This window comes from Monopterus albus, unplaced genomic scaffold (genome assembly GCF_001952655.1).
Source record: "Monopterus albus unplaced genomic scaffold, M_albus_1.0 scaffold126.1, whole genome shotgun sequence".
Lineage (NCBI taxonomy): Eukaryota > Metazoa > Chordata > Actinopteri > Synbranchiformes > Synbranchidae > Monopterus > Monopterus albus.
Genome location: NW_018128006.1, coordinates 2,676,850 through 2,699,752, shown reverse-complemented (window position 1 = coordinate 2,699,752; position 22,903 = coordinate 2,676,850). Strand labels below are relative to the sequence as shown.

General features: G+C 39.5%; 2 protein-coding genes across 4 annotated transcripts in view; one reads left to right on the top strand and one right to left on the bottom strand.

The window, feature by feature from the left end:
- fam131c (family with sequence similarity 131 member C) overlaps positions 1-8,386 on the top strand; it is a 29,376-nt gene extending 20,990 nt beyond the window's left edge. For 2 of the 3 annotated variants that reach the window (XM_020612617.1, XM_020612615.1), the window contains 3 exons: positions 3,475-3,720; positions 4,007-4,096; positions 5,667-8,386. In XM_020612617.1, the coding sequence (XP_020468273.1) occupies positions 3,475-3,720; positions 4,007-4,096; positions 5,667-5,938 (608 nt within the window). In that variant the 3' untranslated portion in view covers positions 5,939-8,386. The remainder of the gene's footprint in view (positions 1-3,474; positions 3,721-4,006; positions 4,097-5,666) is intronic. The other variant, XM_020612616.1, reaches the window with a different exon arrangement.
- Positions 8,387-9,057: 671 nt separating this feature from the next.
- clcnk (chloride channel K) lies at positions 9,058-21,674 on the bottom strand. The gene is given in 19 exon segments (XM_020612514.1): positions 9,058-9,470; positions 9,720-9,806; positions 10,375-10,455; positions 10,824-10,894; positions 11,328-11,472; positions 13,137-13,357; positions 13,836-13,931; positions 14,112-14,181; positions 14,898-15,056; positions 15,697-15,781; positions 16,312-16,413; positions 16,707-16,791; positions 17,603-17,728; positions 18,465-18,540; positions 19,559-19,636; positions 19,737-19,876; positions 20,113-20,241; positions 20,323-20,454; positions 21,524-21,674. Coding segments are annotated over 19 exon segments (2,073 nt in total). The 3' UTR covers positions 9,058-9,431.
- Between the last annotated feature and the right edge of the window lie 1,229 nt (positions 21,675-22,903).

The following is a 22,903-nucleotide window of genomic DNA, read 5'->3' as shown; positions in this document are numbered from 1 at the left end:
TGACAGTACAATTACAAAGGCCACAGTAAGCTTATGAATATGTTAGAGAAATATAGACATTCAGGCAGACAGCTGAGATGCTGACACCTGCTTTGGGAGTCACAGAATTGGCCCAGTAAAAAAAATAAAATAAAATAAAAAAGCTTTAAGTTTTAATCAGATTTAATCACTTGCTAGTCATTATTTAAATTGTCAAAGCAAGTTCTGTGGACTGCAGCTGACAACCTCACTGTTGAAATCATATCTGTACAAACTCAGATATTAAAATATCATGCAGATGTTGCTGCTTTTATTTTTTTTGTATAATACTCTTCATTAGCTATATTGGTTTGATGTGATTTTATTAACCGTAAAAGGCTAAAGCCCTGCTTGCAGATCCTAGATGCTGAAATTGTCATTAGATTTGCAATAGTGTTGGATGTTGATGTGCTCAACAAATTACATGGAGCTCCGGTTAGATTATGAGCTAGCTTGCATGCAAAGGTCATGGAGCTGAAGTAAATATTTTCATCCTCTATGGAGTGTGAAGATGTCCATTAAATGTCATGGCAGTTAGATTAAGATATTTCCCATGTACATGTAGAAATTTTGGCCCAATGATTGTATTAAAGGGTTAATAAAGTATTCATGCTCAGGGTACCATGAATATCATCAATTTCATGGTGATCTGCTAAGTATCTTTGTACGCACAGATTGGCTGAACACTCCGATGCCACAAATGCGTATGCATTTGTGTAGTTGGCTTTAGAAATGGGCAATCAAACCAGCTCCTCTCATGCCCTTTAGAAGCACCACAGAACCTGACTTTGATTGATGTCACTGATTTAACATGAATAAATATAAAATGAAAGATTCTTTTCCTACCAATTAGCTTTGCAACCTGTCAAAGACGCGTGGCCCACTTTATCTGCATCAGTTTATATATACACACACAATGGTTTGTTTTTTTTTACTATAAAAACAAAAAACAAGTGTGAAGCACATTTTCACCCCTGAATAGCGTATGACAGTGTTCCTTCCAAGATGCATACAGGTGCAAATGTGAACAGCAAAAATAAAACTTCCACACATCATTCTAGTCAGCTATCACACTGCATGGTTTATGTTGAAACATGAAGAAAGGATCTGCACAGAAACACACAGTAGCACAGTCAAAATCCTTGTGCATCAGCCTTCTCAGGAGCTGACAGTACCTTAAATACTCATTAGTTGCACCCCACATACAAATCAGAGAGAGAAAACTTTGCTGTTTGCTACTGCCCATTGCATTCTGGGAACTTATTGGACACATTACTATCCTGTGGGGTGCTATGCCAGCCTAATATGACTTGGTCCTTGTCATGTTGTATTATGGGCAGAAAGCCCCAAAATACTCCATTTGTAAAACAAATGAGATTTTCCTGCTGTGTTCACATAAATATATGCAAATATCCCCTGCTCATCATCAACAGTCAACCAGAACAGTCTCATAGCAGAGTCATCGTAGTGTGAATACAGGGTGAGACAGCAGTGGGTGTCACAGTGCACCACAAAACACAGTCTGTAGGTGCTAAGCTCAAATGAAAATAACACATCACGACATTTTCTGTTTCAGTTACCCCAGGCTGCCAACACTCTGGGCTCCCTGTTTCATTTAACTGTATCTAGTTCTCACTCTGAAATATTCTCCCTTCACTAGTTTTTTGTTTTATTTCTAGGCTTGTTGCCCCCCCCCCATCCCATAATTTCTTGCTTAACCTTTATTCTCTGCTCATTTTCTCAAACTGCCCTTCTGTTGTTCAATCCGTTTCTAGTAACTTTCATTTCAGTTCTTCACTACCTTTGTCTCCTGTGATTGATAGAAATGATGGCTTCTTTGTGGTTTGGTGCAGTGATTTAATTAATATGAATAACTACTTACTGCAGAGATACAGGGCCACAGCAAATCTAATAAATACTATGTGGGTATAAATTTCCCGACGGCCCCTGGCATCTGGTCATGATGCCCTGTATATTTGTGGAGTGACACGGCTACAGTGGTTGTCATGCCCTCATCAGATGTGGTGGAGTTCTTAACTCCATCACATCTCAAGTCCATCAGATCCGAGGAGAGATCTTTGTGAATGATAGTTCATGTTCAGTCGCTCATGTAGGTGTGTGTTTATGAATGTATTAAGGAGAACGGTGCTTAATAAAGCTGTTCACCCATTATTTTTAGTTTTAACAGTGCTATAAGTGATGCAGGCCATTCTATCATCCTGATGCCAGAAGAATATAATTATTGCACCAGTTAAAGTAATTAAGAGAAATTAGATGTCATTTTCTCCTCAATACATCCATGATTGTTCTGACCTGTGATCGTACGCAACATCAGCAGAGAGCAACAAGAGCATAGTTTGACTTTGAAACTAGATGTGCACAGATAACACCATGTACTATCTAAATTATAATAAAGGTGCACAGTTGCTATACTACAATATCCCTGCACGTCCATTTAACAGTTCTACAAGCATCTATACTTTACTTTAGACACCAAACCCTAGTTTGTAACTTTACTGCTCAGGCTGTATACAGCATATAAAGCTGCGTACAGTTACATATCATGTCATTTGTCTCAGCCTTAGTGCCCAGTCTAGGGGCCTTTGTGCCCTCAGAAAATGTATGAATTCAAAGGCCAAGTGGCCTTGCCCTTCAAATTATGAAATTTATGACCTGGTGACAACAGTCTATTTAGGGTAAGCAATGAGTTGCAGATTTAATGCTTGGATGTGAGTTAAGCATGAGTCAGACTTGACCACTGTGGCACTTGACTTACTCCCTTAATACCTGACTTGAAATCTTAAAACAAAACGATTGTCTTCAGATTTGACCTTGTAAAATCCTAGTATGAAGACATCCTGGGAAAGAAAATACAGTACACACTGTAGAAGTTAGAATTCAGAGACCATGAAGACTTGCAAGTGACTTGAAATTTCCTTATGAAAACTTGTGACATGATTTGTCACAGCACATTTTTTCTATCATAGTGAGCTTCATACAGTGCTGTAGAAGTGCTGAGAATTCTGTCTAAGATAGTCTTAGTTGCTGTTACACTGATTTCCAATCATCTCCACTTTCTTTTCTGCAGAGCTCTACTTCAGTAGGAAGCAGCCGAAATGCTTCTTTTTATGGTTCAGGTTATGAAAAAAGGAGTAAATGCTCACCTTGAGTCTGACTTATTTCTCCTCCAGTGTAGCCATCTTATGATTCTTCTCCATCTGTGTATTTTCTTTTTCACATTTCCATATCCATGTTCCATGGTTGTGGCATATTTTGCCTTTATGTTTCTGTGTTTCATCAGGTGAACACAATTACATGCACCCTATTACTTTACCTTTTCCTCTAATTATGCTCCTCTTTACTTTGTTATCACACTTATTGTATAGCCCATCTTCTCAGCCAGGCTCCCTTTATCTACTCCACTCTATCAAGCCTTCTTCTCCTCCTTTTATTTAGGTCTGGTGGCCACAATAAAGGAGCATATCACCAAACCGACAGCAATGGCTCAGGGGCGAGTTGCTCACCTGATTGAGTGGAAGGGTTGGGGTGGAGGCAGCGAGGCCGGAGGACGCGGGGGCGGTTGGAGTGGGACCTGGGGTAAAGGAGGTGGAGGCTGGGGTGGGGTGGGGGCTGAGCTGCAGGAGGATGAACACTTCTACTCCCAAATGACAGATGAGATAAAGGAAGCTCGCTTTGCTGCAGGTGAGACAGAAGGATTGTTTGATTCAGGAAAAACGAGATGTGATCAGTAGAGATGAAGTGACGTTCAGACCCCTGTGGGCATTGATATCATTCAATTGGCTTGTGCAGAGGGAGTGTCTACAAAAAAAATCTATAGCTCTTAAGACATCCCACGACAGTCACTCAGATCTAGTGCACTGATTTGATTTCCCTTTGTTTGTGGTGGTACACTTAGTGAAAACCGGCAGGGGATCGACATCAGAGAAAAGCAAAGAAAAATGTGTTTTGGGTGCCTTTTGTTCCACAGGAGTAGCGGAGCAGTTTGCACTGGCTGAGGCCGCCATGAACATGTGGTCCATGAACGACAGCTTAGAGCAGCCCTCCACTAGCTTACAAGGTTGGTCTTTTAAAAGGATCACATGCATCACTGGAGCTATGAGGCATCTCCTATATTATATTGCAGGTCCTTCTGTGTCTGAACCAAAAAGATTAAAACCATTTATCTACTCTAGATGAATAATGAACAAAGTGACATTATTTGCTGAAATACTTTAGTCTCTGGCACTTTGACTGGTTGTAAAGTTATTTCTTCTTTTACCCAGAAGTGATTTTTTTAGTGTTTTTTTACTGATAAATTTGTAAGATAATATGACAAAATGAAATACTGTTTCACAGCATAGAATTCATTTGCATAGCATGATATAGTTTCAGCACCTTGGTATCTTAGAGTGGATCTTATCACCAATAATTAAGATGTCAGCCCTAATTATCAGATGAATTTCTAGTGGCAACATTTTTTGCCCACAGGAGTGGATGAGTTTATGACACTTTCCTTCTTGAAATTCAGTTATTAGTCATCTGACTGACTTGGCTGTAGGGGAAATGGCTCCTTTCAACACTTCCAGAAGGACCTTTCTCTACTTTAGAAGAACTACCATCGCATAGAGTACAAGATTTCTGGTTCTCTAGAGGTTGAATCCATGGTGATCTAACAGAGTTGGAAGTTATAGAGCAACCTTTTAGCCAAACAAAACAGGAATGTACACAGGTAAATGGCGGCCCCACCATTCAACGCGGCGTGACATACCTTCACATTCTCTATAGGTAAAAATATGTCAGTTCCTCTGGTGCCACCATGAGGGATAAGGTCTTCTGGTGCCCAGTGATATAATGCATTATAAGACCAATATTCGGGATATAGATTTTTAATTTGTTTTCAGTTTTCTGTCCTGTGCACCACATTCACTAATGCTGCTCACTAGTAGAGTACTGGCACATCTTATTTTTGTCCATGTGGATACTTATATTTGTTACTGTGTACCAGTACCTCCTGGTTTAAGTCCCTAACTAAAAACCTAGTCAAGCCAACATGTACACAACTCCAAAATGTTTAAATGTAAACTATCAAAACAAAATTAAATGGAAGAAACACTCAGTTCTTCTCAAGTGGTAAAATTGTCATTGAAATCAGCTGCAATGCCCCAGTTGTTATAATGCAAATCACACTGATACTACAGGTGATGCTTGTTTTCACTGCAGTTAATTATTTATTTACATTTTAAAATGATAAACCTACAGTACGTGCATAATTATATTTGTGAAAACTGACCATTTTTTCATAATTCCATAAAATCTGGCTATAAAAGAAATACATCGTGTTTTATTTCAAAAATGGCTCCTTGCATGTTGGTTCTCTATAAATTTACATGTATTTTCATAAAGACACTGCTTTAAAAACACAGTCATACACTATATAAAAGCTACATGCTGTGCAGCAGCTGGTTCAGAGTAATAGCACATTTTTCTGATCCAGTTTCATTGCTCAGAGCATCTGTAATATTTCTATAATGCACCAATCTATCCAACATGAGAGGACCCATCTGTCTCTGTTTTCCTTAGTGTACAATCATTATTCAGTGTTTCTAAACAGCAGCCATTTGATGGATCTTGTTATTAACCCTCCTCAGCAGCACAGAGCAACTTCCTGTCTCAGTTCCTGCTGGATGGTGGCAGTGTCGGCGTTCCCCAGCACCTGTATAGCATCCACACCCAGGCTTATGGCAGCAACACACTGGCCAGCCTGGTTGCTTCGCCACCGGTTGACTCCATTTCTCCCTCATCCACCTCTCAGCAGGACAGACATCATCACTTCGAGGACAGAAGCATTGTGAGTGGCGAGGCTACTGTCCGACATGTAGACAGCAGCTCACTATCTGAGGATGATGTTTTTTATAACTAAGGTTATCAGGAAAACAAGCCAGCAATCTTGATGGCAGTGTCTGAAATCAACCACCAGCAATGACTGATACAAAAAATATACTCAGACATCGGTGAGATGTCTCAAGAGGCAATTCCTCAAACGACTGGTCTGGAAAGGTTTAAGAACTGCTTCTTCAGATATGAAGACTCCAAATAGTATTTTCTCCTTGGTTTTCTCCTTTTCTTAATGTACATACTTCCACCCATACATTTTAATTTTTTATTCAATGTACATTAAAACCCTTCCTATTGTATGTAGAACTGAACTGTGAAGGTGTAAATATCTTGCTATAAAACATTGATTTTAATACATGTGCTCTATAAGGCTGTCAAGTTCTGTTTTGGATTCTGTTTTTCTTTTACTCTGACAGATTGAACGGATGAATTTGTCCACAAGTTCACCATACAGAGCCAAACAAGTGTGACAGTGTCTCTCCTTTGAGATTTCCTATCTGAATCTGGAGATAAGATGTCTCTGCTATGAATGGCTATTATTCACACTTTTCTGTTAGAGAGCGAGATGCAAGTATGTATGTTTAGCAAGTCTGTGTGTGTAAGAGATGGCTGGAGAATGGGGCTGTTAGACCATATTCACAGAGACTTTTAGTCTATGTGAGAAAAGCACAGCGCTTCCTATCCTGAATGGGGAAACTGTGGTGACTTATTGAGGAGGGTCACACAAAAAGACAGAATTGTGCAGCAGCCATGTTGGATCTGGTTCAACTTTTTCTGCGTTTCAGTGTGACACCATCATCACAATCACAATCACATGCAAGCATGCATTCCTGGTATTTTACTAAGTGAAGGCCATACTTCTGCTGTTTATCGTTGCAACCAAAGATATACCATTTGCCTTGTTAGAATTTTAGAGGGCTGTAAAATTTTGTTTTAAACACACAAATCTACTTCACGGATCATAATTCATTGACTCACCAGTACATGAAACAAAACCACCAATGCAGTTCCTGGCGTTGTTTTAACCTGGGACAAGTGTCTGTGTGAATCCAGTTGTTTCAGTGCAGGTTTACACAGAGTGAAGCTGTACTCTACTGTGTGATGCGTTGCTGCTGCTTCCCCTTTTGTTATCTCAGTCTAGCCTTGAATGGAGTTGAACTGCTGCAGATAAAACTGAACAAAAGGCTGCATGTGGCTGGAATAACCGCACACAAAGCAAAACAGTCGGCTGGTTTAAGGTCTAATTGTTGCTCTGATGTCAAATTAGGCAGTTATTCTTTGATAAGCTACAAGTTATTGTTGTGTTATATCTGGTTGGTCTATAAAATTATGGTTTTAGACAAAATCCTAGTTTTTTTTTTTATGTTTCCGCACCAGTGATAGCCACAGCCAGAGGCATTATGTGTTCAGGTTGTACATCTGTCCGGCCCATTTTAGTGAATGCATTACATCAGGAATGGCTTGTGGAAATTTCATTGAATTTGGCGCAGGTGTCCACTTGGACTCAAAGATTAAATGATTATATTTTGGTGGTCAAAGGTCAAGGTCAGTGAACCCTTTGTCTGTCCAATTTCCAAGATTTAGACTGGTTGGCAGAGGCATAGTGATGGCTAAAGCCACTATGTATAGATTCTGTGTAGACAAATGAGACAAGCCAGGTGAATATTGTTTCAGTGTATGTGTGCCACAAGATAGTGATACAACTATGTCACAACTGGATTTGGGTGTGATTGATATACTGTACGGTGATTTACTCATCCCAGGGGAGATTCAGTATGATTCAATTGTCTGCTATGGGATTTTCATAGTGTACTGACATGAATTAGAAACAGTGTGTGCCTGGAATAAATAAAAAAGTAAAAAGTCACTCTCACAGGTCAAGGGTTTTCAAACTGTGAGGTGTGCCTCCATATGGGAAAAACACATGTAGAGGCAGCAAAGAGGGAGAGATGTGAGGCAAAGATACTCTTATCGGGTGAAAGGGACAGATGTGTGCTGGTGTTCTGAAAACAAATGGAAATTAGTTATTGTAGTTCAGCCTGCTGATTTGCCATGCTTACCAATACAGTCATCAGTCCCAGTGAGACTCAGCTCTTGGAGGCACTTAAAGATGAACTTTGTCAATTTTCAATGAGGGTTTAATAATTATACAGTAGAATTGGTAGTATACTTTATCTAAATCATCTTCCCTCCCTTCATATTTCTGCTTCCAAAATTTACTCTCAATTGCCAGTCTCTCCCTGCCTTTAGTTACCTGTATCTTGCGTTTTCAAAATTAATTGTTTGCTCCCTTTTTCACCCTCAAGAACAAACAATATTCCCCCTTGTTTCATATTTCCATTTACTGAGTTTACCTCTTGGTTATTACCTTCAGTAGAAGCTGCTAGACACCTCAACACTTGATTATGTCTCCAGACATGATACACATATTGTTTGATTCATAGTGACCTGCACTTCTCCAAGATATCATTATCTCTGATATTCATCATCAATAAACATTCATAAATCAGTTTTGAAATTAAAGAGAAAGTTTCAGAACTTGCCTGTGAATCATCAAGTTTTCTTCAGTATCCAAACAACACCGTGATTGATGCATGTATATGCATGGGTACATTGCAAACAGGAACTGCTAATAGCTAATTTGGCCTAGATTAATGGTGCCAATTTGCAGATTATAAACAAATATAGGCTTGGAAAAAAAGGGTCTCAACTTGTTGGCCACAGCTGACTCCTTAGCTAAAATACACGGTTGTTTACATCCCTTAAGCCCTGAAAGTATTAGAACTGGAGTTCAAATTTTTAGACCATGATAATCTCCAACATTTAAGACAAAGAATGAGTTAGAAAATTCATTAATTTAAACTTTTTCCATCTTGCACTATCAACACTAGTGGGATTCCAGGAGCGGCAGTTTGCCAGGTTTTGTAAGGTCAGGGATTGTGGCAAATTGCTGTGTTTTGACCCTCCTTTAAGCCCTTTCATAATGTGTAAAAGGCTCTAATACTTTTGTTGGGCTGGTGCAGTGGAGGCCACAGTAATCACCTGCTCTCCAGCACGATCTCTAGTAATACAAAGAATACATAGCTTGTAGAACAATTCATATGCTCCTGTAGGAGCCAATATTCACTGAGAGGTGTGGTTTAGCAGGAAAAACAAACTAGTGAGGTTTTCTTGTGTTAACTGCACTACACACTCTTTTATACGCTTTTGTTTTCATCCCCACTGGGGGCAGACACACTCTCAGCACTGCTGTGTCACAGACTGTGGTTCACTGAATGAGATGCTAGCTCCTCAATGGTCACAATCTTGCTAATTACAATAACAGACAGGACAATAAGCTTTGATAAATGGTTATCACATGAGCCTCCAGCTAATGACAGTTTTGTTTGCATGCAAATATTGTTACACTTGGGAATAAAGATGTGATAACATTATTGTGTTACAAGCTAATCAGACAGAGATGGATTCACATCTTAAAAGAAAGTCAGCGGATGAGCTTATTTCCTGTGTATGGCAGCTTAGATTTCTTTGGCCAAGTCTTCTAATATTCTCTTCATCTGGAGGAGAAAACAGAAAAAAAGAGGGAGGGAGAGAAAGCAAAAGACTCCTTTGAATTCACAAGTAGCCAGTTTGCCTCCTACGCCCGCATAATGTTAACAAATCCATGCATGGTTGTGGTCTTGTTTGCAAAGTGCCTATGGACAAGATAAATGCCAGCAGAGGAATGTAAAAAATCAGCTTGTATGTGCCAAACACTGAGGATTATAGTTGTTGTGAGTGTGAGCACATATGCCAAAACTCATTACCTCTGGCCATGTGATGAGCCCGACTAGCCGTCCTTTGTCTGCGACAAACAAGGTCTGTGTGCCAACAAGACTCAGTATGCCGTGGGCCTGCAAAAATGAGATAATTCCTTTTTAAAAGCATATTGACCATTTTGGGAAATATCCATAGTCACTTTTTTGCTGATCAATACCACGCTCATTTCATTAAACCTGCAATAAATAATTTTTTTTTAAATAAGCTGTGAACTCAACATTAGTACTGTATATTATCACTTAATTTGATGAACTAACTAGTAAGCAGTTGTTTAATTACATATCGGATCGCTATGGAGTAACATTAGCACTTGTTTGAAGACTATGTTTTAACTGCCTGTTATGTGCTATAACCTTTTTCTCAAACAGTTTATCCATTATTTTTTACATTTCTGTTTGTGTGTGAATTAAACAGGCTACAAAATGTTAGAGGTCTTTGTAGGTTCATGTTTGAACTTTGGAGAAAGCCAGACAGGCTATAACCGCTAAGATGGGCTAATCGCCTCCCAGTTTCAGCATCATACTTAACGCACAGAAACAGCAGTGGTATTGATCGCCACATCCAAGCCTCAGAAAGAAAGCGAATAAGAGTATTTACAGAAACGTTGTACTAAACCAGTGACATTTCCTAATCTCCACTTACTTCCTGAACAGTGTTGTGAGGTGACAACAGGACAGAGATTGTGTGAATAGTACAGACCTCATCCAGATGTTTCTCCACAGTCTGAAGAGAAGCACAAACATATTTATTGTATGCAGTTTCTGTGAAGTCTACGCTTGCCATATAGCAACATTCACTATTACTTGAGAAATGATGATTTGTAGTTAAAATGATTTCATACTTTCTCTAGTGTACCCATGGGTCTTGCTACAATGCTATAAAGCTGCTTGTGCATTGTCAAAAATGAACCGTTACATCAGTCAGCAACCTTATTTATTCATCCGGCTGCCATCCTCTTTTTTTTGGAACTGTTTTTACAGTCAGTCAGTGTCATATGGCTTGTAAAGACATGACCTGCCTTTTAAACAGCATCTGACAGTTCACTCCTCTACCTCTTTCTGAACCCCTGCAGTTACCTGTCTTCCTTTTACCTCAGTCTTAGAGTGACGCAGGAACATCAGCAGCTCTGATCGCAGAACGAACCCCAGTAAAATCTGTGACTCTTCAACAGAAGAGATGAGAGAAAATCAATTTTCTTTGCCATAGTCAGCGCTACAGTTTAGAGTTTGTGCAGATCTCTAGTGAGCTGAGTTGTTAGGTGACAATTTAAAAATTCATCCGTGTTATTGCTGCTGAAAGGCTCAGCTGGCCGATTGACTGTTTTCACACACTTGTCAGTTCTTTGTCGAGCCACTTTCACACTGCTGAATTGCTGCATTATTTGTAATGGTTACAATTTCCATAATTGGTCTCATTATTTTCCCCTTTTCCTTCCTGGGGCTCTGTGTTTGACCAATATGAATCCAGCAATTTCTTAACAATCCTGCTGACTTTGTGCAAACATATCATATCTTCACATACATTTTTGGCTAAAAGACAAAACATTATTCCTGAGCCATCAGACTGAGATATGGTACTATTAAATATCTGCGCACCATGCGAGTCCACCACAGGGATTTGTGTTTCGGTGCTGCTGTTGACAGCATACTGAACCTCCACCAACCCAGCTGCTTTCTGAAGCTGCAGGGCAGCCTGCAAAAGAAATGAATCTTGTCACACCTGGAGCAAAGGCAGCTGCGGCTGAATTAAATTAGAAATCTGGGCAGATGTAATTAATTACTTTAAGGTGGGCCAGCAGGGGTAATATTTAATTTGACACCAATTAAATATTGAAATACCTCTTTTTTTAAATCAAGGATAATGCACTATTCTTAGGTTTCACAAATTATTGGTTTGATTTGATTCTGGTAACAAAAGCAGATCTCACCCGTTTGAACCCGGACACAAACAAGATCAAATAATAATCAACTGTCAGCACTAAGGTTGATACAGTCAGTATAATATTATGTGGGCTGGAAGGTCAAGCCAGTGCCGTTCCTACTTTCAGCATGTTCACATTCCAAAAGCATTTTCAAGAAGTTTAAGTTGTCTGGCAGACAATAAAGTGATCACAGAGGTGTCTGGGTTTGTAAGAAGAGGCTTGAAGCCATTTCAGGTCGAGTGCTGTCAACAAGGAGCTGTCTTGATGTCAGTGTGAGAGACAGATGAGGAAGAAAAAACCTCAATGCAGCAGCCAAGTTCTGTCACCAAGGTGGTGTGGAGATGTATCTGTTCAGGGTATGTGTTCGTTTATTTCGATTAACATCTTGAGTATATTTCTTTGCAGGCTCATGTCACACTTAATGAAAAACTGTTTTCTACATTTAACCACATGATCTCACATAACCTTCAGCCACAATAGCACAGAGTCAATCCTTTATCTTTAATCAAAGCTTTCAGTAATAATTACTTATAGCAGCGTGCCTGTGGAGGAAAATTACTGATCATAATTCAAAATGTCAAGGTTTCCCTTTTGGTGGTTATACTATGTATAAATTGAAGACTTTTTTTAATTATACATTGTGGTCTGTTCCCATATTTTACTGTAAAAATAGTAAAAGACCACACAAGGAACAGAATCTTGACAGGTGAGTTGGAGTTTTCTTCGTTGCCCCTTTACATATTCATATTTGCATGTGGTAATGGAAAAATAGTTATGGTAAATAAGTATGTAATCCTCTGGCAGATGTACTCTGGAAAACAGATTAATGCATTATAAGAGGTTTACTCTAACAGGTGGGACAAACTGTAATCAATGCAAAATTTTGCCATGTTCTGCAAGTTTTTCTGCTTGCTCATGCAACAGTCATATTTTCCACCCTCAGAGGACACATTGAAATTATATGTGGGTGGTTGTTTGGGTTCTTGATCAATACTAGTGACTCAGACATTACTCAGCTGGCTGCTGTTTAGATGTTAAAAATCACAATACCCACCCTTCTGCCTGCAGTGCATGTGTATGTGAGCATCAGGACATTTCAGCCTCAAAGGTTAAATAGTTTTAAATTCAGTTACTCTATTGTGAAAATGTCAATTGTTTTCCTTCAATTTTGGGTCCCTTTGACCCAGGGGAACAATGTAATTGTAGCATAAAATGTTATTTTTACATAATTACCACTACTGAGGCAAACAATGCAAGGTGTGGTGCTAGGAGAGAGGACACTTTATTGAAATCCACATGGTTGTGGGTCAGGTTCAGTTCAGCATTAACAGATTTGGTTCGGTTTACAGAAGGCTAATTTGTACCATAAGTGGGTATTGTCTGTGTTCATACAATCCTCTATGTTTTCCCTGTTTACCAGCTGATGATGATCACCCCAAAACTTGGTGTATTTCTTTAATGAGTCTTGCACTTTTTTTGTGACTTACCGGGGGCATGCCTTCTTCAGAGAGGGCAGGTGGGGGAGCCTTTTGCTGATAGAAAGGGCATCGTAGAAAGATGGGCGGTGCCCAGATCGAGCCACAAAATTGGCCAGCACAGTAGCAAGGAGGGCAGGTACAGCATGGCTGAACTGGCCAGTAACTTCAATAGCCAGGAGAGCTGGGGACAAGGTATGTGTCACAGCCCCAGAATAGGCTGCTGCACCTTAAAAGCAGAAAACATATTAACCTGTTAAAAATATTGCCCTCAGGTTGATGTGTATCAGTTTATCAGTATTTAATCAGACTTGATAAAACACAATATACACAGCCAAATTAATCCTTTTCGGGGTTTCTAGGACAAAAATGAGAAAAAGGCCCTTATTGACTGTAAAGCTAAACAATACAGTCACATTTGTCCTCCTCTGATGTGGTAGAGTTTCACCTATAACATCAGTATTGTAGTTTTGATCAGTGTTAGACTGGTTATCAGGGAAAATCTCTGCAATATTTTACACAAATTTACATTTACATTTTTATATAACACTGTTGCATTTTTATGCTGCTTTGCAATTCCTATGAGAGCTACGGAACACTGGATAAATATATAAAATGATTTATAAATATTGGTACAGGGATGTAAATACTAGGCATAGATGCCGGCACATCATTACTACACAAACGCAAAAAAGCTGTTATTGTACCAGCCAGCGCGTAGCCCCCAGGATTTATGGAAGACTGTGATAAATCTCCAACCAACAAGACTGTCCCTTCTCCAACCAAACGACCCAAAGCTGCCCCTGGAAAACAGAAAGCAAAAAAAGAGAAAAAAAATTCTGTATCTTTAGATTTTGGAGAAAATCCTTGCAGGGTTTTCACAACCTGGTGCAGTGAGACAGATTCCTCCTATTTAAAGTAAAACTTGGGTCATTCAAGTGTTCTGCAAAACAAGCTTGTCAAAGTTCGTTCCCTTCACTCACCATAGACAAAGACTGGCATGAAGTATCCAGCTGGGACAGGCAGAGTGCAGGCGAGGACTAACATCCACATCTCAGAACCAGCAACAGAAGAAACAGACTGTCAAATCTTTGAAGCATCTGAGGGCATACAACAGCTCTCATAGCACATGTAGCACAGCAGATGGGTCAGTGTTAGTCTGTGTGCAGAAAATGTTTGCACTGCTCTCAGATCAGGTTTGCACAAATAAATATTGAATCATACTCATTTAAATTCCAAATTTGCATGTGGTAATGGGAGAAAAAATGCATCATAGTAGGTAGATCCTACTGAGCACGTCTCAGAAAAAGGAATTTCTCAAAGACCTTAATGAGTTAGACGACATGCTTTACACTGACTGGTAGATGAAACTGGTCTCAGTGTTGTGCACACACAGTGCTTTTCTGTCTGAAGTAGTAAGCATGCTTTTTTCCATTAGGAGCACAAATATAATACATATGTGGTTTGTTGAAGGGGTTCATGTAAATACCAGCGACTCAGCAGTTATTTGGCTAAGCTGCTCAGAGTTCTCACAGTTAATGGCCACAAAATCCATCGTCCCATGTGCAGCACTGCTGTGAGGGAGCATCAGGTATCACAAGACATTTCAGCCTCAAAGGTTAAACAGTTTTTAGCTCGCTTACTCTATTGTGAAAAGGTCAGTTATGGGTCACTGTGACCCAAGGGAGAAGCTTGTTATGATCCCTGTTGGCCGTCAGTGCAGAATGATAGAGATAAGACTCCTGAATGTGTCTTTGCAGTATCTGTACCTTCATGACCAGAAAGAAAGTCAAGGAGGAATAGACAGGACTCCCTGATGGGCTCCACTCCAACCAAGGCTCAGGCTTCAGATGCACAGAGGCATTGTGGGATTGAGAGCTCCACTGCCTGCTATCCAATAAGGAGGTGAGGAGCTGCTTCATGGTATACTGTAAAGGAGACGACTCATTCAGATTACTTTCTAAAACACAAGTAAAGCTGGTGTGAAACAAAAGGTCAATATTAAAGGATAAGGTAGCATTACTCTACATTTTTACTTGTTAGTGTGTCTCTCAGCACCTGACAATCAGTCTTTAAAAATGGGTGATAAATACATACTGTAATAGTTTGCCATTTTTCAACAAGAATAGTCTACAGCTGTGCTAGTGGCTCTGTAAGACTGTACTTACTTAGGTTAATGCAACAGTTGCTTTAATTGTTACAGAATATTTGTGATTAAAATGGAGACAGTCCTGGATTAGTTAGGCTCAGCTTTATAGGTTGTTACAAATTGACTTACAGAAATGACAATGCTACTTCTAGCAACTGCTACTGTAGCTTCCATGGCCACAGAAAATGACAATGCTTGAAGGGATACATCACATACTACTGGTTGGATAGGGCAAAACAAAACAAAATTGTATATGAACATAAAGAATTGGTGTCAGAACACAAGATTGGAACCTGCTATCACTCCCAAAATGTTGTCATTTAACACCCAACTTAACATTACAGCAACTACAAGATGCAACATATTAATTGTGTTGGGAAAAACTGGAGACGGGATCTTTAAATGCTGTTGGTTCCCACCTTCGAAGCCATATATTGACCAGCAAAGTGGGGAAACGTCACAGATGCCAGGAGAAAGGCCACAATGCCTGAGTACATACCCTTCCTGCAAAGAGGTGTTCACACATACAGGCACCGTTGTTAATGTCATTCTTCATTAGGTCATTCAAATTTAATTTAATTAAGGCTTAATCAGTTTACTTCTCTGTATGATCTTGTCAGAATAACCACTAGCACTACTCCCCTCTATGCTTTACACTGTTTTACAAAACTTAAGTTTGCTTTTATTCGAAACAAGAAAACAGTTTTCCAATATTTTAGGAGTGTCAGTGTCTCACTAGGGACATTTATATCATTTAAATGTAGCCTAAAAGGCCCTGCACAATCGTTTTTCATCATTTGCTATATTGCTATACATTATAATTTGATTATGTAGTGAAGTCTGCAAGGTGAAATAGATTTGGGAGCATGTTTGACATGCTGTACTGTAAGTTGGATTATCCTTAAAAGAACATGTTTTTGGGGACACTGGTCCATCAATCAGCTTGAACCAGTTTCAAGAGTTTGCCTTGCACAGGTGGTGACTCATCACTGCATTGCAATCAGGCTTTCACATTGTAAAGACTGAGCTCTCACTCTGTCGTCAGCATCTTGATGAAGACTGGATTTGTTTTAGTGAATCGCAGGATCCATCGGTGGCAAAAGAGGTAACAGCAGCTCACAGCTCCACACAGCAGCCTGTTTCCAGACAGAAAGCTGACTCAATCCACAGTGAGAGCCAAGACACTTACTGTAACCCAGGCAGCAATCAGAAGTCATTAGACTTAGGGGAAGGCAAGAGGAGGAGGCTGGGAAATGACTGAATGAATTAATTTAAAAACTACCTGCTAATCAGAACAGGAGGAAAACAACTGGGCAAAAGCCTGTCATTGTGACTGATGTGAATACAAAATGTCAGGGTTTTTATTTATAAAGCAGGGACAAATAAAGGACTTTTAAAAATATTGTAGTTCATATTAAAATGAACTTACCCAAGGAGAGCAAACAGCAGAATCTCCAGTGGGTAGAAAGGTAAAGCTGTGGGGAAATTAGTTTTGAATAATGCCTGAAGCGTCTCTGTGGACACAAAACAAAATGGAGTTATTCCTCCAATTTCTTCTACAGCCTTTTAAAATCTTACCTTACTTTACTGCATGAAGATTTTAATAAAATTTACAGTCAGCTTAAATGGTTCTGCAAATCTGATGTTCCAGGTCATTGTCTGTCACCAAATTTACTATGACGTAAAAAATGTATTCTTTGTGTTATCTTGAAATGTGACATTCTCATGGGAGAAAAATGCTTAAACCAAACTCAAGTTACATTTTATTATGATCAAGCTTCATAGTAAGAATACATACAAAATAAAACATATTGTTAGACCTTTGCAAATTGCTAGGATTGTCTGTTGATTTCCGAACAAGCACTATATGGCCAAAAAAACTGCATGTGGACACCCGAATATTCTAGCCACGTGTCACACTTCATTTCATGGTAATAGGCCATTATGCTAGTTCCCTCTGCGACGGCTGTCAACCAGATTTTGTAACCTGGAGATATGTTACCACACCAATCTCTCACTGTCACGGGAAAGGGCTTTCCCCAAAGTGCTGCCACAAAGTGGGGAGCATACTGTATCTAAAATGTTAGTGTGTGCTGAAGCACTGAGGTTGGATTGATGTGGCTTTGTCCAAACCATAAACAACAGCCCCAGACCAAAAGTATACAGAAGATTGTGGGCAGGGGTTTCCATATGCATCTTAGATTGTCAGTCATGTTATTGGGTTTTGTGGCCTTTTTCCTTCAGGTCAAGATGTCAGTGACTCTAAAATGAACCCTTTCCTTACTGACCACTGAAGGGGCAGTTAATAATCAGGGCCTCCATTACCTCCATCTCCACTCCATACTGAAAAGAGGCGGAAGGTCAATGCTCCACAAGCAGCTGAGAAGAAACATGGGACGTAATGCTTCACAGCAAAGTGAGAAGACATCACCTCCACGCTGAACAACACGCCTACAAGAGCAGAGGAGGGGAGAGACAAAGGAACAACAGAGAAAGATGGAGGTGAGAGTTATGAAGTCGCTTTAGACAAAACAGCAATTGGTATGAAGAGTAGAGCTCTTGAGACAGTATAATGTCATAGTTTTACTATCAGCCTGAGTTGCAAGAAAAGCAAGTCCTTAAAAAAATAAGTCCAAAAAATAGAAATGTGAACATACGTTCAGTGTAATGTTTACAAGTATTGGGGCCACAGTAAATGAAAAAAATAGAGGAAGAAGATTTTTTATTTTGCATGTTATGACATTTCCACTTTATTCTTGATTAAAAAAACCTCCTCCTATCATTTTCTTTTGTCTTAATGTAGCCTCATTACACAGTTTATGTAAATTCTGACATTTTAAATTCATCTTACAGTTTGAGTGCAAATAGAGTTTGAACTTGAGGTACTGAATCCCCAACAAAGTAACAAAAATTAATACAGTGATGTGAGGATGAAATTCAGTGTAGTGGTGTTTAAAGGAGGAAGAGATGAGAAAGGAATGAACATATAAACATGACAGAGATGCAGAGGTGTGAGGGAAGATAAAAGCAAAGAGTAAATGCAGTATGTGAAGACTGAAGAGGGAAAATCAAAGGTGGAAACACATTAGCCCTCACATTAACATAAATGTGAGAAGGCCAGGTATAGTCTGACTAGATTCATAAAGAATCTGGGTTCCTGATGCAGAACCTTTACTGGCTCTCTTACCACTGATAGGTGCTCCAAAGCAGCTGGCCACCCCAACTCCTGCAGCTACAACCAACATTTCTCCTGCTGCTTTGTCCTAAATGAGAAAGAATCTGTAATGTAATTTCTTCTTTTCTATCATACAGAAAGAAGTAACAAAAGAAAAGCTACTTGAAAAGACAACCCACTCAACCAGCTATGCACAGGTCATGTGACTTATATAGCTCCATATAGCTCCAATTTGGTGACTCAGATCCATTGTTTTTAGGTGGATTTATTTTGCAATGATGCAAGAAGGGGGAGGCGACAGTGGTGTGGTGGGTAGAGCAGTTGTCTCCCAACTAGAAGGTTGAAGGTTTGAATCTCGGTGCTGGCAGTCCATGTGTCGAAGTGTCCTTGGGCAAAACACCGAACCCCCCAGTTGCCCCTGATGGTTAGAGCCATCAGTTGAATTGACGCCGCAGATAGCTGCCATCGGTTCTGTACCGGAAACAAATTCCTTGTGTGTAACATACTTGGTCAATAAAGGTGATTATCCTAAGAAGTGCTCAGATTGTTTACATAAGTAAGCTTTTTTTTAATATATATAGGTTGTGTTTGGTTAAGCACGGCACTGAAGAGATTTTGAATGTGTGTATCTCTTTTCTACAATCCAATCTGGACTTGGTGAAGTTATGGCTTTTTTACTCAAGATGTTCATCAGCAGATGGAGACTCCTAACTTAAACTACTCTTTCCAAGGTTAAGAATGAACATGCTCAACATTAGCATTAATCTGAAGTCGAATGTGAGCCCAAAATTCACTCTCCTTTTAGCTCTGTCTTGGTTTCCACCAACCCCTGAAGGAAATATCTGGCTTTTTACCTGCCAGATACTCCAGTATGTTCACCAGCTAGCCTCTAACTGCTGGGCAGGTGGTGTACAGTGGGTTTATCAGACCTTTAAAGCAGAAAACAGCTGAGGGGAACTGCAGAATCTGGAGGTAATTCTCTGTGGGTTTGTCACTATAAGAGACACCTTACACATTACACATAGCCATTTAATCCACTGTTAATAGAAAAATATGGATGTGTACAATGTTAGGGTTAAGAAGTAAAAGAAGTACTATGATTTTACGTTCTTATTGACTCGGACAAGACTGCAGAGGTTGCTCAGGTAGGCCCCCACCATAGTAGAAAGATGCACAAATGGACCCTGATATAAAGTGACAAATGGAAAAAAAAACCTGTTAATGGTTGCAAAAGGGCAACAACATATTCTGTATGACACTTAGGTATACTGAAACATCTCTCACCACCTTGCCCAGGAAAATAGTGCTGCCGGCCGCCAGTGTACAGATTAGGCCCACATACTTGGTAAACAAGTGAGTGACAGACAAGTAGTGAGGCATTTCAAAGCCAGCCAGCATGGTCCTCACCTCTGGTATCCCTGAGCCTGAGGAGAAATGAAGTAACAGGACAACATATTTGGAAAAACCCAGAGGTACTGAATCAATCAAACAGTTGAAAATGAAGAAAGTGGAATGATTTCAGAATAATTTAATAGAAGCTACATGGATAGAAAAGACTCCTTTTTCCACTCAGCCAAGACAGTTATTATTTGTATGGCTGGAAATCAAAAAGGAAACTACTGTCTGTGGAAAATACTATTTCTACTGTTGCTGGACAGACCTGTGGAGAAGGGACAGATGTTGTGGGAGAATGTTGATCCAACGAGACAGAGGCATGATGGGTAAAGAGTCCAGCAGAAGAACTGTAGCAGACTGTTGCCCTCCAGCTTCACATAAAGCCACTGGTGAGCTACAAGTGACGGGAACAAGAGACACTAATCACCTCTGTTCTTTGTTCTGCGTGTGTGTGTGTGTTCATGTGTGTGTCTACCTCGCAGCACTTTCGCTACACTGAGGTCCATGAGGAAGCTGAGGAAGGCTGTCAAAATGCCAAGAGCAGCATAGCCATACCACTCCATCCTACACATTGCTCCCAAACAGCACCTCAGCTTCAACAGCCACCCTGTGGACACAAAAATGTAAGTTAACCTAGTGTAATTTGTGCCTCAGACATGTGTGACATCAAAAAATACATCAAAATAAAATACTATATTGTCTGTAAGAACGAAGAGAGATTTTTTTTTAGCACAGTGGCATTTCTGTTAGAATGATGAGGCACTTGGCCAGAAGACAATTCGAACTGAATTGATTTTCAGAGCCTCAAATCACACACTATATAATAGCTTAATGGGGATTAGTCAGCAGTGTCTAAACTAGATGAAAAATAAAACAGTTGAGAACATTTCCAGGCCTTCATACATATAAGTATTAGATCGGAGAGGGAACTGGAGTCAGCAATTAGAAACAAAAAGGTCAACAAGAAGATTTCTCAGTTTAGGTGAAGAGAAAAAGCGCATTATAAAAACATCAGTATCATGCTCCTTCCACTGTCTGTCCCACAGTCACTTGCTTTACTCATTGACCAAACAGTACATGTCACCACTGGACATGGTTTGTAACATACAAGGGATATACAAGGAAGAACCTAAGACCAAAGCCTCACAAGATTAATGTTATTCCGATGCCCCAGGGTTGTGAAGTTCCTGCAATGGAAAAGGGATTTAAAAAGACTTTAAGGATTTCCACCTGGAATATGATCAGATAAAAATGGTAAGAGGCTACAGAGAAAGAGAAACACTGACCAAATAGAGGTCAATTCACAGAACCCTAGAACTGAAATAACAATATGTAAAAATGTTATGTGAAACTGAAATGCATCATATGTAAGGAGCTTGCAAAATAACAGTAACATTGTAATTAAGTGTGGGCAATGAATATAAATGAAATATAAAAATCAGTCAATACTGAGTAAAACAATTTAACATTCTTTTTTTAAATGCAAAAAAGACATAAATGGCATTGAATTCTATGACACCTGTCTGTTTTCAACAGCGATCTATGGCCTCAAGGTCAAACAAAACTTGCGTTCTTGTATGATATCACAAGCATAATGGAGACTGGCTGTGAACTAGATACTGTATTGATCTGGTCAGTGATGATCACATCTGGATGATTTTCCACTTCAGTCTGACCTTTGACAAATGCACGGGACTGTTGATATGGTTTCCATGAATCAGGAAGGAGCGGGCTCTTATTGTGGGATGTTTCCGATTGATTTTCTGGCTCTGCGTTGTTGTTCTCTTGGTCTGCTTCTCTCCCAGGAGCCTCATCCAGACTTTTCATTTTGCCTTGAAATATTTGTGTTGTTGGTACAGTTAAACAAACACTGCAGGAATAAAGATTAAAAATGTGATGTTATTACTATAGCTTCTGCAAAATACAAATACACCCAGACTTACCTTGACAGCGTTATATTTGTCCATATGGTTACATGTGAATGTTGGTAGCACAAGTGACCTCTGTTATGGTATTAGCTAGAGGTTGTGAAACGGCCACGGTTGAAAGGGTAGCTAATATTAACTCTTTGGAGGAACATTGTAAGTGCCCTTCAGCTGTCTGGATTGCAGCTATGCAGTGTAAGAGAAAAGCATTTTCATTGTACTTTTTAATACATTTTTGATGATATTATTAACAACACTGCAGAAACAGTAACCTCATAACACAAATGCTGCTTTCATGCTTAATAGCATATTGACATTTACCTGCAAAACAGAAATCATTGTGAAGTAACAAAATTTAGAGGATACCTGACAGAAAAAATATAGCAACAGCAACTGCAAAAGAACTGTATAAAGCACAGGAAATACATTCAATATCATATAAATGAGAAACCAAGTCAGCTGAATCCTTTGAAAAGCTGGAGCAGTGTGCAGTGAACAGGTGTTGTATTAAAGAAAATGGTAGCCGATGGATGTCCCCCCCTATCTACAAAGTACTTTTATATTACACCCTGGAAGTACCAGGAAGCCACCGGTTTTATTCAGTTTGTAACAAAGATTTTTCTATTCATACTAGCCTGAGCATAATACCTTGAATTTTTCAAAGGCTATTTATTTGACAGCAGTCTGTATGCTTAAAGTGAGATGTGGAGGTCTTTGTGTATGATTTTGTCTTCTATTTTTTCTTGACTAAACCAGAACTAGCTCACCCTGCTGAATGCAGCTTTTTCATCATTATCACTTGTCTTCTCTGAATAACAGCATCACAGGTTTTCTTACCATTCCCCCCACCCTAACAGGTGAAAGTATTTATGTAAAAGAGCACCTTTTCCTTACATTAGGTCTAAATATAAAGATATGACGCCTTGAATTTATGAATGGTTAAAAATGTAAAGTGAGCTTTTTATTGCCAATGACGTTTACTGCCCCTGATCTGGAAGTCAAACCCAGGGTTTAAACTGCTCGGCGGTGAAACAGTTTTATGCGCATAAAGCAATATGTACTTTGACATTTTAGCCTTTTAAAAAAGCATAATCAGCAGCATGGTGGAGCAGTGGTTAGCTCTGTCACCTC